Source organism: Etheostoma cragini, chromosome 9 (assembly GCF_013103735.1).
Source record: "Etheostoma cragini isolate CJK2018 chromosome 9, CSU_Ecrag_1.0, whole genome shotgun sequence".
Lineage (NCBI taxonomy): Eukaryota > Metazoa > Chordata > Actinopteri > Perciformes > Percidae > Etheostoma > Etheostoma cragini.
The window spans coordinates 5,571,559-5,588,531 of NC_048415.1; the positions used below are offsets into that span (position 1 = coordinate 5,571,559).

At 41.5% G+C, this 16,973-nt stretch overlaps 1 protein-coding gene across 2 annotated transcripts; it reads left to right on the forward strand.

Annotated features, from left to right (window-relative positions):
* Window positions 1–231: 231 nt before the first annotated feature.
* On the forward strand, window positions 232–15,142 carry LOC117950993 (putative bifunctional UDP-N-acetylglucosamine transferase and deubiquitinase ALG13). Of its 2 annotated transcripts, none has more exons than XM_034882457.1 (24): window positions 232–459; window positions 1,764–1,847; window positions 2,082–2,132; window positions 2,205–2,251; window positions 2,765–2,837; window positions 3,646–3,724; window positions 3,810–3,975; window positions 4,467–4,530; window positions 4,986–5,103; window positions 5,381–5,445; window positions 7,378–7,478; window positions 7,722–7,807; window positions 8,032–8,278; window positions 8,585–8,686; window positions 9,291–9,468; window positions 10,051–10,135; window positions 11,070–11,105; window positions 11,196–11,251; window positions 11,670–11,811; window positions 12,376–12,416; window positions 12,897–12,999; window positions 13,442–13,549; window positions 14,510–14,951; window positions 14,988–15,142. In XM_034882457.1, the coding sequence occupies exons 1-24, from the start codon at window positions 328–330 to the stop codon at window positions 15,001–15,003; spliced, it is 2,622 nt and encodes an 873-aa protein (XP_034738348.1). In that variant the 5' UTR covers window positions 232–327; the 3' UTR covers window positions 15,004–15,142. The 2 variants fall into 2 exon arrangements, with proteins under 2 accessions (XP_034738348.1, XP_034738349.1); XM_034882458.1 differs by having other exon boundaries at window positions 8,588–8,686.
* Window positions 15,143–16,973: the final 1,831 nt, after the last annotated feature.

Below are 16,973 nucleotides of genomic sequence, written 5' to 3' on the forward strand. Positions count from 1 at the left end.
ATTTAATTTAATTGAGCTACAGGTCAATTTGCAGTCGCATCATTATTTCTTTATATGCAGGCACTAATTATATTCAGATACACACTGGTGTAGTAGGTTTAACAGGCTGCAGTGTTCGTTAAGTAGCACTTCCTTCAGATTCAACGTTTGTAAATGTAGCCTACTGCACGGCTTACTCGCTTCCGCCGCCAGGTACAGTAAACTGGAAAGGGTGGTGCGCAACGTGGGCGGAGTCAAATTGCACACTGCAATGTGGGGTACTTGGTACAACCGGACGGTTTTTGGAAGGTTAACCGTGCATGTTTTGGTTAGTTTCTCCGCGTTGCGATGCAGAAAATACTGACTGAAAGCCAGAAGAAGTACTTCGTCAACATGGACGAGTACCTGTGCACTCTGGGCCTCTACAGAAAGAGGGTGGCCCAGGACGCGTCCAGTCTGTTCCGAGCCGTGTCAGAAAAGGTGAGCCGGTACAGGTTAGAGGTCAGCGGACAGGGCGGTAAAAGGCGAGGCTGGAGCCGGTGAGAGGAGAGGTTACAGCCGGTGAGAAGAGAGGTTAGAGCCGGTGAGAAGAGAGGTAAAAGCCGGTGAGAAGAGAGGTTAGAGCCGGTGAGAACAGAGGTTAGAGCTGGTGAGAAGAGAGGTTATAGCCAGTAAGAGAAGAGGTCAGAGCCGGTGAGAGGAGAGGTCAACCACAGGGGCGTTTCTAGAACTTGAGGAGCCCGTACCCACTTAACTAAACTAAAAGTAATGCAAAACAGGGCTTTGACCAGTGCATGTTTATTTTAGCTGATCAGTTTGGTGGATGTTAGTTAAATACCACCAACATTTGGCTTTATCAAAACTGGCCTGGCAACCCAAAGCCAAGGTTTTTCCTCCAAATGTGTGTGGTGGGTGGTCTGGGAGTCCCCCAATAACCTTTTTAAGCTCAAAACACTTCATTTCCTGCATTTTGGTGATTTGTTTATGCCCCTATTTCTGCCTTCTTTTTTTTTTAATCAATGTTGGCTGAAAATATCTTTATGCAAAGGGAAACAAAGATATTCCAAATACGAAAACATAATGGGGGCGGCTGTGGCTCAGTGCTAGAGCGGTTGCCTGCCAATTGGAAGGTTGGTGGTTCGATCCCCGCCCCTGCAGTCATTGTTGAAGTGTCCTTGGGCAAGACACTGAACCCCGAGTTGCCCCCGGTGCTGCGCATCGGAGTGTGAATGTGTTTGAATGTTTATCTGATGAGCAGGTGGCACCTTGTACGGCAGCCCCGGCCACAGTGTATGAATGTGTGTGAGTGGTGAATGTTCCCTGTAGATGTAAAAGCGCTTTGAGCAGTTGTTAAGACTGGAAAAGCGCTATATAAATACAGCACATTTACGTAATGGAATACATTGCAGTAAAGCTCTCAGACATTTTGTATTTCATCATTAATCACCAGTGAAACCAGTAGCCTTAATAAGACATATTGTCAGTAAATCCTGATTGCTAAAACAGGTTTGAACAAGTCTGACCCCAGTTACCACCTCAGATCCCTTTGGAAAACTTAATTTTAAACTGTTAATTAAACTTGCTTTATTTTTACTGAGTTATAAGTTAAACTGAGCATTCAGAGAGAAGCTCTTCTCCCATTTCCAGTCCCTGTTACTACACTGTCCAAAAATGGCAAAAGTTCCAAAAATTTAAAAAATGACAACTTTAAATGTAGTCAAATTTAATTAGTTTAATTTAATTTAATCATATTTACTTAATGATGTGCTTGTGTGTGTGTGTAGTTGTATTACTCTCAGAACTACCATCAGAAGATCCGTCAGGACTGCGCCGACTTCATGAAAGCCACCAGATGCAACTTTGAACCTGTGAGTTACCAGTCGATCGACCAGGGCAGATGTTGACTTTTCAGTTCTGAAAGTATGATTTCAGCTTGATGCCCTACATAACCACTGACCAGGCTCTAACCAGTCAGTTATCAGACACTAACTAGTCAGTGAGGCAGCAAAGTGTAAAAAAAAAAATATATATATATATATATATATATATATAAGAATAAATAAGAGGCATGTTGTTTTCAGCTTGTCTGTTTTCTCTTTCAGTTCGTTGAAGGTTCATTTGAGAAATATCTGGAGCGTCTGGAGGACCCCAAGGTGAGCTGCAGTAAACCTTTGACTCTTTGGTCCACATAGTAACAGTGTGTAACAGTGAGTGTGTGTTTTCAGGAGACAGTGGGTCAGGTGGAGATCAAGGCTCTTTCTCAGCTCTACAGGTGAGATGCTGACTGCAGACTAAAGACTACATGAACAGCGTTCAATATAGTCACAAAAGAAGTGTAGTCTGTTTACTACAACTAATGAGAGTCTGCTACCTAAGTGGTTGTCCTCATCTACTTTTGGCTAAAAAAAAATGGCTCCGACCTTGGCTCTTTGCTGCATGTCATTCCTCCCTCTCTTTGCCCTTTCATGTCTTCAGCCGGCCTAAAATGCCCCAAAAATTATCTAAAAAAAAAAAGAATTCAAAAAAATTAAGGATCTGGATTCAAACTAGACAGAAGCTACTGCACCTGCTGGGTTTATTAGAGCTGACAAACACAGGAAACCATCCTGCAGTAGTTTATTATAGATGGAAAGGTTCCATGTGTCAGGTTATACAGGCAGGTGTTTGTTCCAGCAGGTGTTACATTTGGATTTGGTTTGTCAGAGTCTGAAACTGACTCCAGGTAGAAGTTTTTGAATTTGACATTTGGCACAAAAGTTAAAAGAAATCTGATGTGTGTGTGTAGGCATTGTTTCCTGATCTATCGTTACCCAGGGGAACCCGCTATGGTGATCTCAGAGGATGACTTTGTTGACAAGGTAAGCCGACCAGCAGGATGTTTGACTGAGGAAGGAATAGCTCTAAAAGTAGTATATACATACATATATGAACTAGAGAGTTTCCCATACAAGTATCGGTATCGCCTCCAATACCTCCTAAAACGCTAGTATCAATATGGGGAAGTACTGGAGTTTATGCACCAGTCCAATACCACATAATAAATTCCTGAAGAAAATCTACGTTAAAGTAGTTTATTTATGTTCTTTTTTTTGTTTATAACTGACTGTCAAACTAGAAAATAAAAGAAGATTCTGTGGCCCTCATTGTTTCAGAGTTTAACTTGAGCCAGACCAACAACAAAGAAAGAATTCATATCACATCCATACTGGGATAGTAGTCTACAACTGTTAAAACATGATAAAATATATGATACACTGGAATCGGATCAGTACTCGTTATCGGCCGATTCGCAAGTTCAGGTGTCAGAATTGATATCGGGAATAAAAAACGGAATCAGACCATCTCTAATTGGAATTGGAATTGTTGTCGGTCTTGTGTATCTGTATCTTTTTTGTTGTTGTTCTATTTCATGGGCCGTGAGTCTAATAATATAGGCTATTTATCGAACATGAACAGTGAAATACAGGAGACGTACGTCAAACTTGATATCTAACTAAACAATTAAGGACATCACCTTGGACTTTGACAAACGGGGATGGACGTTCTTCACTATTGTCTGACATTTTATACACCAAACGTGATTGAGAAAAACTCAGCAGTTTAATCTATAATGACAATATTTGTTGGTTGAAGCCCTTCCGTCTGTCTCTGTGAACGTCCGTCTAGGTGACACTGTGTGCCTCCAACAATCACTATGACATCATTTACCCGAGGAGTTACCTTGCCTCTGCTGCTCTCTGTCAGTGTGAGTAATGATCAGCGATTGGTGGATCAGGGTGGGAGAGGGGGTGTAATTTTTGTGTGTATAATGTGTGGGTGTGTGTGCGTAGCTATCCTCTATGAGCTGCTCTACACTAAGGTGTTTGGGTTTGAGGAGGTAGAGCTCTGTGACGCCATGGAGGCCTTCAGGATCGGAGGTCGTTGCTATAGAAACAGACCATCCGTGTGTAGGGATGTCGACTTTGGCTGCGACACACCTGAGGACCGATGTCACAGGTACGTGCACGCACAACCACACACATACAAACACACACACACACACACACACACACTTTAATATTCATCTGTGACTCTCATTTATCAACTTTGAAGCTGATGTTATTAAAATATAGATGAACTTAACTGACTGACATCATGAAACAATCTGCTGTAGATCACGCTAACATTAGGTAACAGTAGAGGGGAAATAGCACCTGTAGATGCAAGTAAATCTCAGTAGTTATGACTTCATATCTAGCAACAATCTGCTGCGTAACATAATAAGATCTTGTTAGTTATTACTACTATAAAAAATTCTGATGATCAAAACTTGTTATACACAGTTGTTCAGAGTGTTTACTGAGTCAGATGGTAAACAGATCATTCACATCAACAATTGTGTGTGAGCAGGTAACAGACTGCACATCAACTTCACCTGTACAATAACACCATGTTGTACTCTTACTTCTATTGGGAAAAGTCACAGGTGTGTTTGTGTCATGCTTTAGGGAGGAGTCAAAGTCAGGTGGAGATTCAGAGGAGAAGCTCCAAGCTGAGATAGATGACTCAAAGGTGAGGGGGAGGCACGTGTAAATGTTTTTCTACCTCCTGATGTGAGTCATTATGATCATGTCACGTAAACATAAGGGCATAATTCATCACTTAAATGGTCTAGAATCGACCAATTTGGGAACGTGTGCATGCGCTGGGAACAGTTTGATTTTAATTGTCTGCAGTAACAATAGAAAGATGAAGTTTAAATCTGGCATATCAATAGTATATTATTCTATGTATTTTTGCCAAATTACCACTGCATGGTATGGCTATGCACAACAACTCATTGTAATTTTCTCGACTGAGGTAATAACAAAAAAGTACCATCCATAACTTGTGCCACAAGCTTTTGCCAAAAGATTCCAAGTGAGTCAAGTTGATCTGTGCCGTGCCATGCAGTGGAAATGGGCCATTACATTATTACCCAACCATTAAACCTGCATTGATCCCAACCATTTACTTTTATTGGTCAGCCTCCTGATGAAGCCCCGCCCCCCTCCAGACTGTCTCTTCCTTATAAGGTCATGAAGTCCCTGGACGGAAAACGTTACAGAAACCTTGAGTTTGATGTCTGGCTGGACACCTGCAAAGGTAACACAAGGAATCCTAAAGCAGAATTTCAATGAAGACTTTAATGAAGTCATTTTATAATAATATATTTTTATTTTGACAATCTCAGTTTTAAGTTTTAACTTTCAAAATATTACACAAAATTCCTATTGTTGTTTTATATAACTGACTGTAAATCTCGGTGCTTCAGATTCGCAACAGGTGTGTAATCTGGCTACAGTGACTGGTACTAAAATGCTACTATTAATAATCTGATCACTGTGACGCTGTATAACTGAAGTCTGTGTGTGACTGACAGAGATGCAGAAGACCAACTACATGGTGTTTGAAGGGAGGCAGTACTTCCTGGGAGACAAGTGTCAGGTAACAGAACACTTCACAACACTGACAGCAATAAAACTTCAACTACTGGTACTAATACTGCATCAGGATCAACACTGCTTGTTTCAAACTGTCAAACATCAAAGCTCCATTTTAAACTCAATGTAGAGCTCAACAGCAGACAACTAAGATGCAGGCCCTCTTTACGGTGGCCTTACAGGGACATACTCCTTTCATCAGTCTGCATGTAGGCGAACATTGACCTAAATATGTTTGCATAACGGAGTACATCCGACCAATTCAGACAGACAAAAAGTACCAATAAGTTCAAAACATTTAAGAAAACAGAGTGAAAAGATGTGATGGGACTTCTTTCCAAAACACGTTATTGAAATTTTCTATAAAATGTTGTGACATTAAATCAAATTTATTTACATTTCCTCTCAGTAAAACATCTGTGTTTTTACGACAGGACTTCTATAAGCCAACAGTTAGGTTTACTGAAGAGAACGTGTGGCAAAGTTTCGGCGCGCTACGTGCAGGTTCACATTGCAATGCATTGCTGATATGTTTGGTATATGGGCTTGGGATATTAAAATTAATCATTGCATTGATGCAGTGATGGAAAACAATTGATTGCTGCCTACTTATGTTGCTTGTTGATTTTCCATTTTCTGCTTTTTCTGTGTCTGCCTTTTGTTTGTTGTCTGCCGTGTTTAGACTCCTCTACATTCAGGAAGTGTCCTTTTAAAGAGCAGATTCAATAAAAGGGGGCGTTCATATATATCTTACTGCTTGAATTTGTTGATGATTGTGATATCAATTTGAATCATTGACAGGATGATCGCAATCGAATCAGAGCAGTGAAGATACACATCGCTAGTGTGGCCCTGTTTGGAATGTACGTTCACACATAACACTCTCTATGAGTGTTTTCACTTTGATGTTTATGTCTACCTGCAGAAGCCTTTATTCAGTTTTAGGTGATTTCAGTTTCAACTGTACTATGAGCTAAATGCTAACGTCTACGTGTTTGCTACAGCTGAACCATAAAACTGAAGCCTCTCCGGGGTTATGTTCAAAGAAAAACAAAAGCTGCCACAGCATAACTGACAGACAATATATTACATTCACAAAAGAACAGTATGCTGCTTAAAAAAAGTAAAACGGAAATGAAACTGATGGTTTGATTTGTCGCTTTTCAACCTCCAGCAATGCAAGGCAGCTCTATTTGTAAAGACCATTTCAGTAACAGGGCAATTCAAAGTGCTTCATATAAAACATTAAAGCGAAGTTAAAAACGATATATATATTTTTTTAAACCGATCAAATATGAGAATAAAATGTACAGTGCAGAATAAGAAATGAACAATTATTTAAAGAAGGTTATCTCCAACCTGGCCTGGGAACACCTCGGGATCCCCCAGTCGGAGCTGGTTAATATGGCTCGGGAAAGGGAAGTTTGGGGTGCCCTGCTGGAGCTGCTCCCCCCGTGACCTGATACCAGATAAGTAGGTGAAAATGGATGGACGGAACATCAAAACGAAAGGTCTTTAGCCTTGATTTAAAAAAACTGAGAGCTGTGGCGGACCTGCAGTTTTCTGGGAGTTTGTTCCAGATATGTGGAGCATAGAAACTGAATGCTGTTTCTCTCTGTTTAGTTCTGACTCGGGACAGAAAGTGGACCTGTCCCAGCTGACCTGAGAGGTCTGGGTGGTTCACAGTGTAGCAGCAGATCAGAAATGTATTTTGTCCCTAAACCGTTTAGTGATTTATAAACCAGCAAACGTATTTGAAAGTCATTTCTTTGAGGCACAGGAAGCCAGTGTAAATACTTCAGAACTGGAGTGATGCGATCCACTCTCTTGGTCCAAGTGAGGACTTTTTTTTTTTAGGGAGACCTGTAAAGACACCGTTAAAAGAGCATGGACACGTTTTCAGGTGTCTCTATAGTTACCTGTGGGTTTGTTTCAGGTGCGTCTAGAGCCGCTGGGGAAGTACTTCAACGGCTTCATCCAGGAAGTAGGAACACAGCCATCAGCCGTCACCGTCTTCATCGAGGAGCTGGCAGAGAAGTAACACATAGAGTCAAACCTGATACTAACTTTAACCCTCAAACAGCTCTTGAATAAATTAAACTAAATTGTCTTTAAGTTAAACTGATTCTCACAAAGAAACCTAGCAGCAGTTTTAGATGAAGTTGTCACAGTTTGGGTTTGTGTAAAAATGTGTTTTCAGTGAACCAGATAAGATTTTTAGCAGGAGAGTTACAACCTACAGTTTATCTTTAATGTTTAACATTTCCCTCTCTGTCTCAGACACCTGGTTCCTCTGTCTAATCTAATACTAGTAAAACCAGTTCCTGCCTGGAACGTTGCTGATCCCAGCAGAAAAGGAGACCAGGGTAAATAAGCACTGAGATGCCGTTTCTGTTCAGCTCCTTCATTCTCTTCTAAAGATGTATTTTCTTCTTCATATTCCTCATACATTCTGGACTTGGTTTGTCTCGGTTCTTCTAGGAGTAATAATTGATAACCAAATAAGTTTCACCAAAAACTGTAACGACCTCCTGACTATTTTAACGCCTTCCTGACCACTTTCACCCTGTCCCTTTGTGTTTCTTACTAGACTCGGACTCCCGTGGTCAGCGACGTCACCGCCATCGGTACTCCAGGAAGTCTTGCGGAGTGAAAGGGGTAAAGATGCTGATGCCGCCACCATTCTACTATAGAGGCCCGGATCCCTTCGCCCTGCCGCCACGCTTCCAGACCGACCCGCCCCATCCTCTGTCACCAGGAGCCATAACCTATGACCCCTACTCCCCCCTACACCATCACCACCACCCAACCAGACCTCCTCGCAACAGAGCCTGCAGGTGGGCGTTTATACCAGTCCCAACATTAAAAAAATCAGAGCTTATTGGAAAACATTTAGATCCATACAAACTCTTTTTTTCTTTGACAGTTAGTGTGTTGATCTCTACAGGTGCATATTTTTTGTCCAAGCTTATAACTTTTTTCTAACTAAATAAATGTTCAGCTGCTGTGATATAAATATGAAAAAACAGATTTGATTGATTGATAGATACATTACCTGTGCGTGTGCGTGTGTGTGTGTGTGTGCGTGTGTGTGTGCGCGTGCCTGCGCCTGCATGTGTACCTGTCTCATGGATTCCGGTCAGAAGGTCTACACGTTTCCTGAGCCGCCACCTAATTGGTCCACAGTTGACCTATGACCACCCCGGCAGACGATATTACCACGACTACGAGAACTATGCCTTCAGGTCTAAACAAAACAAAAACACAAAGCTTCAAGTTTTTCAGTGATTTCTTTGTTCTGAAGTTTCCCTGTTGGTCTAGTTGTTAGTTACCTCTGGTCAAGGGTAAGGTACTAATACACTATTAAAATGATTGACTTTTTGATGTTAACAAACTTCCATTACATTTTAGACTTGCCAAATAAGTTGCTTCAGAGCTAATTAAGATCCACACAAGTCTCTCTGTATTTCTCGGTATGGCTGTGTTCAGAAGATTGTGGCGTCCGGTGACTTTCCCGTGCAGAAACTCAAGTGAAGATAATTACCTATTCTGAACAGTCCAGCATGTTTTTTTAATCCTATGTGCCCTCCTTGCTTGTATTAATATTAATAAGATAAAGTAGGTCTCCTTACATGACACAGGGTAACCACAACAACTTACACTTGTATGAATGTCTTTGTTTAATGTCACATCTAACAACATGGCATTATTTCACAGAGCTTGTCCAGTTGATCTCTAAGACCAATTTATAATAAATGGGGACCTTTACCAGTAGTGTTGGCGTAATTAAGTAATGAGCATCAGATCAGTCGGGTGCTTTTGGTTTATTCGTTTTCATTTTTTGTTCAGTCGAAGTCGGCGTCTGATGCTGAATAAAGAGTGTCAGTTTGGTTTCCCTGAGGAGACAGTGGAGGAACCGACTTATCAGGATGGAACCATGGCATACTACCAGCTGGACGAGACCAGTGACGCCGTCTTCCCTCCAGTGCTGGTGAGACGACCAAAACTACAAGAAATAGATTACACAGTAAAGGATAAACTTGTCCGGGAATTATTATTATTATTGTTATTACAACCTTTATTTATTCTGTGGGGCCCATTGAGAGCAAGCTCTCCTTTCCAATGATCCCCTGATTAAAGCGCAAATTAAAGGAAATAAGACTCTTTATAGACTCTGACTTTAGACACTTGAACTTTGTGGGCCCTATGTTGCTCCCGGCGCAGGTGCAAACGCACCTGGCTTTTAAACGGAATAATGACACTCTGATTGGTTTATTGCATGTTACGCCCAAAACACAGCTATTAATTAACAAAGACACTAAGTACAACCCTTATGAGCAATGCGCCTGGTGCACAGACCGTTTTTTCCACCGTCAAACTAACAAAAGTTGATTTGGACGCGTCCTAAACGCACATGCGCCATGGGTTTTACGCCATGCGCTTACATCGTTAAAATAGGGCCCTGAGACTCACTTAAGGTTTGGACTCGATCCAGAGACTTGTGACTCGAACCTTGGACTGTTATAAACGCTGACATGGTAACAGTGTCATGATAGTATAAAAACATGTACTATATACTGTATGTAATAAAATATAGCTCCTCCCTCAGGACCCGGTTGTGGCACCTCCCTCCATGGGAGCCCTCCCCCCTCAACCTGAAAACACCCCAGTCTGTTCGTCAGAGGAGGACCAGGGTGAGGAGCAATTAAAAAAAAAACAGTTTAACAGTTTTTATTTGTTTAATCATATTATAGTCTAAACAATGATGCTGTTCCACTCTGTCTGTTCTATGAAACAAATGCTGATTTCATTAGCCGTATTTTCCGGAGTATAAGTCGCATGAGTCACAAAATGTGTCACATGGGGAAAAAACATATATAAATCACACTGGACTATAAATCACATTTATTTCAGAAAATCCAAAGACCAAGAACAGACATTTAATCTGGAAAGGCAGTTTAATCAACTACAAAATAGCACACAGAACAACAGGCTGAATAGTTGCCCGGCATGTTAATGTAACACACACGTTATTCAACTACACAATAGCACACAGAACAACAGGCTGAATTAGTGTCCGGCATGTTAACGTAACACATTAACAGTTATTCAACTACACAATATCACACAGATCAACTACCAGGGCGTGGAGACGTAACTGCACCGCGGACACAGCCTCTCCCGGCAGTACATTGTTCAAGCACCCATCTGTGGACTCGTTCCTCTAGCTGGGGCCATCTTGCTTTTAGCCCGCTGTTTAGCTTTCTTTGTTTTTTTCATTGCAGTAAAAGTAACCTTGCCAGTCCCTCACAAGTTTCTTACTTACTCCAAACTTTCTGCTGCTCAGTTGCCAGCTGCAGACGAGGATTATTACTATGAAAAAAAAGTATGACTTATATATTATTATCGGACACTTTTGTTTTTTTAATCACTGTTTCAGAAACTTAACAATTCCTTTATATTTCAATATAAAAACCTTCCAGTGACTCCAAGGGCCTAGTTGGTCACTCCTCTGATAGGCTTTCATTGGGAAAGATTATGCAGGATGTTTCATTGATGGTAACTTGGTAAGGTTTTTACAGTAGTTCTGTAAACATCTGATATGATTTATGTGTCTGTTTTTGTCAGCTGAGTACACAGACGAGTACATCTACTTTACTGAGGGTGAGTAACCTTATCTGTCTGTAGAAAGTCTTTAGAAAGAGGCAACCCTCCAGCGGAAGTGACTGATGTCTGAATGTGAACCGTTTTTAGATCAGAGCTACCGGCCCTCGGGTGTTTACACGGCTGCTGAGGCCCCCACAGATCAGGTAACATACCCAACCTCTGACCTGCTGGATGTCACTTTAGATCTGTTGTGGTTAATAGGGATTTAATCAAAATAATGTTAGGTTTGTTTTGCAAATTTGTTGAGCCACTGTAAGGCATTTTAAATACTCCCAACACAATAACCAAAATGAACAGACAAACAAGAAATGAGATCACTCCTTCCTCTCATGATCATTTATTTGTTAATATAATATTTGTGATTTAAGGAACTTCGGACCACAGGAATGTCAAATGGGAATTTAGTTATATTTTTATATCTTGAGATCTGTCTAAAATTCATCCATCCATCCATCTTCGTCCGCCTATCCAGTGTCAGGGTCGCGGGGGCAGCAGCTCCAGCAGGGATCCAATCAAGCAGCGGCACAGTCACTTGTGAGTGTGTGTGTATGTGTGTTTCAGGTAGAGAAGCCATTAGAGGCCACCTGCTCTTCACCCTCCTCCTCCTCCTGCTCCCCATCTTCTGAGTTGGGTGAGCCTCGCTGCACTGTGGAAGCTCCGCCCCCTTACTCCTACGCCCCTAACGGCAGTGATTTACCCCAAGGTCAGAGGTCAACCAACATAAACACGGTGTCTCACTTACTGCTGCATCTTCTTTTCACACTTCCTGTCTTTATTATTATTATTAGGAATATTATTATTATTTATTTTATAACAGATTGAGGATACACTAGGGCAAACTGTTTCAATGAGATATGGCTCCATGTAGTAAAGTTCCTTTTCTTTGTACCTCTGATCTTTGGTTGTGCTTTTTGCTCTCTTTTAGCAGCACTTGACCAGTCTACAGTTAAATATCATAAAGTTGAGTAATAAAATAGAAACGCTCAAGTTAAGCAAAAGGTCCTCATAATTGTAAATAAGTACACTACTTAGTAAACTGCTAAATTGGTTACTTTCCATCACTGTGTATTCAGCTTTAGGCCATATGACAGACTTTACATACAGTACAGGGATACAGGGTTGTAGTGAAACACTTATCCTCAACACACACATAGAAAACACCCGCAAAAACAGCAATCCCGATTATTACAAACCCCCCCCCCACAGTCTATTGTTTTTTTGCTATGCTTTGCTGTGTCTGTGTGTGTGTGTGTGTGTCTGTGTGCAGACTGCAGAGTCCTCCAGTATTACTTCAACTTAGGACTCCAGGTGAGAGAATATGTTGCTGTTTAATTGTTCCTCATTGTCCCTTACCCTAACCCAAGTAATTTGAACTTCCAAATACCCTTTATCTGTCTCATGTGGGTTTTTACTCTATGTATTAATATATTCAATAAATGTTATTCAGAGTGGTTATTATTTTTTTAAAGATTATTTTTCACACATCACACATCACAACTGATCTAACTTTAGCCCCCCTTCATTTTCTATGGGATATATTTTTTTCGTGTAAAATCACAAACACTAACAGCATCTGAACCCATGCTGCTGTAACTCTTCAGATCATTGTGCCAGTTATTATTTGAAGAATTATTTATAATAAAACATGTCAGATAATAGTGAAAAATGCCCTCCATCATTTACACCTTTGATGTATGAGTGTGTCTAAGCAGTTTACCTTTCAAGTATCAGGTTTGAATCAGCTGTAGTTGTAGTCAGCTCTGAACTCCCCCTTCCATTCTTTCACAGTGGTACCATCATCAGCAGCAGGTGTACCATGCCAACTCACAGGAGGCACCCTACCCCTACCAGCACTACACCCCCTATCTGAGCCAGAAACCGCCCCTGCATGGTAAGGCCTACACCCTGTCTGAATGGCTGCTGGGTGAAAGAGGCGAGCTCTGAGCCGTCTCAGCCTGTGATTTCATTTAAGATTGTATGTGGTGTTTTCTTTTGTGGGGTTCAAATGTTCCACCAAAACAAGTTCCATCCCAAAACCATTTTACAGAGCCATTGTCTATGTCTGCAAAGCCTAAGACAATGGTAATTGGTTTAAAGAAATGTAAACAATCCAAAGCGTTTTTTCCTCCTATCCCAGAATGTGTGTATGGTGGATCCAGACCTTACTCCACAGCACTGTGGAGATAGGTCTGGCAATGCAAGAATATTGAGGTAGTTAGTTAGTAAGTGAGTGAGTTAGTTAATGAGTTAGTTAAAAAACTGCATACCTATCAGGAAGTACAACTACTCCTTCATGTAGACAATCTGACCCTAATCTGGTCTTCTGCCCCCAGCTGCCCCTCCTTCATACCCTGAGACAACTCAAGACCCCAATCAGCCACCCTCCTCTTACCCAGAATCCACCAAGGCAGAAGATGGACACACAGCAGGACACAGCAGTGGTTAGTACTGATGACCGCCTCACAGCTACACTATGACTGTGTGGTGAAATGAAATGTGTGCTTCTAAAGTAATTTTGCCTCAATTTTCGGATCTTCACATACATTTATAATAACATATGCAAAATATTACAAATCATGTTCACAATAACTCTGTTAGACTGGACAGTTTAAAAATGATCTAAATTGATGCAGCACAACCAGAGGTCTGGTAAGATCACTTTTTTTCTAAATTGTATTCTTTAGCCCCAAGTTTACAAAGCTTGCGCAGGAGACACTAAAGTAGTGTTGTATTCGTTTACAAAAATTATGAACAAATATCATTGTGAACAAAGCTTTATCACGTGACGAAAATGAGACTATTCGCAACTAAATGCTGGTCATGTGACGATCAAGGAGGTTCTTAGGTCCTACCTAATTGACTTCTTAGCCGTTTTCCAACCGGAGTTTTTTTTGCAGTTGAACAAAACCTTCCTAGAAACCATTGTTCTTGTGTTCCGACTGGACCCTTTTGGGGATTTTTAAGTTCCTCTGATCACAGTTCCTGTAACTCTTTTAGGTCTTACTTCAGGGCAGGTTCTTCTCCCTCTTCCCTTTTCCACATAGGAACCTAGGTCAACGAGTGTCAGGTTTCCGGTACAGACAGACCAACAACGGGACAATTGTAAAAATTTTATATCAATATACTACATTGACTGGATTAAGTAGACTAGACTTAAACTAAAATTAAAACAAGACGCCAAAAACAACAATATACTAAAGGCTTTATCCTACTTTTAAAACATGTCCAGTAGAACTACTCACACCTTGAAACACACTGGGGTGAAAAATCCCTGCCGTTCCTCAAAGTATAAAGAAATATATAATAATCTATGATCTTAAATTGACTGTGTGAATACTTTCAAAAGTAGCTGTGTCTCCTTTCAGATTCTGTGTTTTCATTTTTGTGTCATCCATCATCAGGCCCCGCTCCCTCCTTTGAAGCCTCCTCCTCCACCATAAGCCCTGCCCCTTCAGACTCCACCCCCTCCTCTGCTTTCCCATACCCATATCAAACACCCCACCCACCTCCCCCGATGCTGCACCTGCCATATGAAGCTCCGCCCACAGCAACCTACCTGCCTACCGCCCCTCCTACTCTGGCTTTCTCTGCTCATCTTGACCCGGCCCAGCTCACCCATCATTCCTCTTACCACGCCTGCCTCCCCCACTCCACCCACTGGGGGGCCCTACAGACCCAAGGTCACGCCACACGGGTCTACTACCCTGCCCCCAACCCCTACCACTGGGGGGCGTTGCAGACCAGAGGCCATGCCACACAAGTCTACTGCCCTGGCCCCAACCCCTCCCACGTTGTTGGTTACAACAGAGTCCCGCAATCCCACCACATGGCCACACACTACATCTCCCCTTCCCACCCCCAAATGGCCACACACTACAATCCTCCCAGCATCTAACACATGCCACATACCTCACTCATTAGCTAAAGGCTAACAACTCCCTTTGTGTTCAATGACCGTTGCTAACAAGTCCTCCAAACAAGTTCCTGCAAATGTGGAACCTCAACAAAATTGAGAAAATTTCAAAATATAATTTCAAAAATGAAATTTGAGAACTAAAAACAAAGATTAGAAAAAGTTTTGAAGTTGTAATAGATGTTTATAAAAAAAAGGGGACGGACAAAAAAAATCACAATTTGGGCATTTAACCTTCACATTTAAAATAATGTAAGAATCAGCAGACAAGAATTCTGCACATACTAAATTTTCTGCACATTCTGCATGTTTTGTACTAAAAGTTAGCTTGTTGCTAAGTAACCTTTTTTGTCAACAGTTAAGTATATAGCACGTCTGCCTCAGAATCACTTCCTGTTCAAAACGTTACATTTTTGGACACTCGTTAAGTTGTGTGTTAGTTGTTTAACTTGTTAATGAGCAGCTCGTTAAAGTGGGATGAATGACGCTTTGCTGTAGTACAGCAACCTGGATGACAGCGTCCTCGGTTGCTACAGTGATGACTGTGAAGCACGGCAATCGAGTCACTGCGGCCGCCTGACAGAATCTGATGTCAGATTTATTTATTTTTTAAATCATCGGGAATATATCTTTTACAAGTTAGCCAGCCAATCAGAGAGAGAGGCGGGCTGCAGGCTAGGGATGGTCAGTCTGTATTATGTTTTGTATTATGTTCACACGTTTTTGTTACTGCGTAAATAAAGTTTGTGTTTCAAAAGCAGACAATTCAATGATTATTATAAATTTTTTTAAGATTCTTTTTTGGGGCATTTTAGGCCTTTAATGGACAGGACAGCTGAAGTTGTGAAAGGGGGAGAGAGGGGGGGTGACATGCAGCAAAGGGCCGCAGGCGGGATTCGAACACGGGCCGGCTGCGTCGAGGAGTAAACCTCTATATATGGGCACCTGCTCTACCAACTGAGCTATCTGGGTGCCCAATGATTATTATTTTTATTCTCCATCAGTAACGATAGCCACTAAACCATTCCTGTTTCCTTTGGTCGGCCATGTAAACATCATCAAACCTGAGCAGCACGTGGGCTTCGTTGAACCTCTTGCTTTTCATTTCAGTGCCAGTATTAACATGTTGAAGTAGCCACATAGAGGGACTTGCTCTAACCTGTTGAAAAACAAGATCCGGGTCTATCTGTGCATGTGACCACAACATCAGACGGGATTTACAAATCTGTATGTAGTGGCAGAAAAAGTTATTTCAGTTGGACCTTAAACACGTAGCTTTTTACTGAATTTGTATACCCAGATAGCCAAATGTGTCCAACACAGCAGCCTAAATCTTGCACAATGGGTTGCCAGACTCGAGGCAAATGAAGGACTAGAACAGGTTCATTGATCCTGTTCCAGGTGTTGACACCAGCCCAAGTGCTGTTAACTAGAGCCTTTTCTCAGCCCAACTCTACACCCCAACATTTTCCGCCATATCAAATCTGGCAGCCATATATGGGCTAGGTCTGGCTAACATTTGGTCTTCATCCAGCTAAGAACATGTTCAGGAAGATGGGCAGCCTCCATCGGACGCGACATTTCACATTGCTTGCCACAGGGTTACATTTGACAAGACATTTGACTTATAACACAAACCAGTGAGTGATTGATGTTCTTCAAGCACAAACAGACATTATGCTTGCAAGTTTCTCACAAAGGCAGATCGTAGAGGGAGAGAAAGAAAGATGGTAAATCGCTTTAGCTGTTTATCCTCTTCAGTATGCCAATGAGAAAATATTTGTCTGAAGAGGCAACATCTTCTTTCTTGCGAGGAAGTGTGGCTTTCCCTTAACACTATTTAAGGTTTATTGTTTTTTGGGACCGTTTAAATTTAGAGAAACATTAGCAGTGACAGCATCACTGGTGCGAGGCTCAAATTACCAATCACCTCGACCTCGGCGTCATTTGTT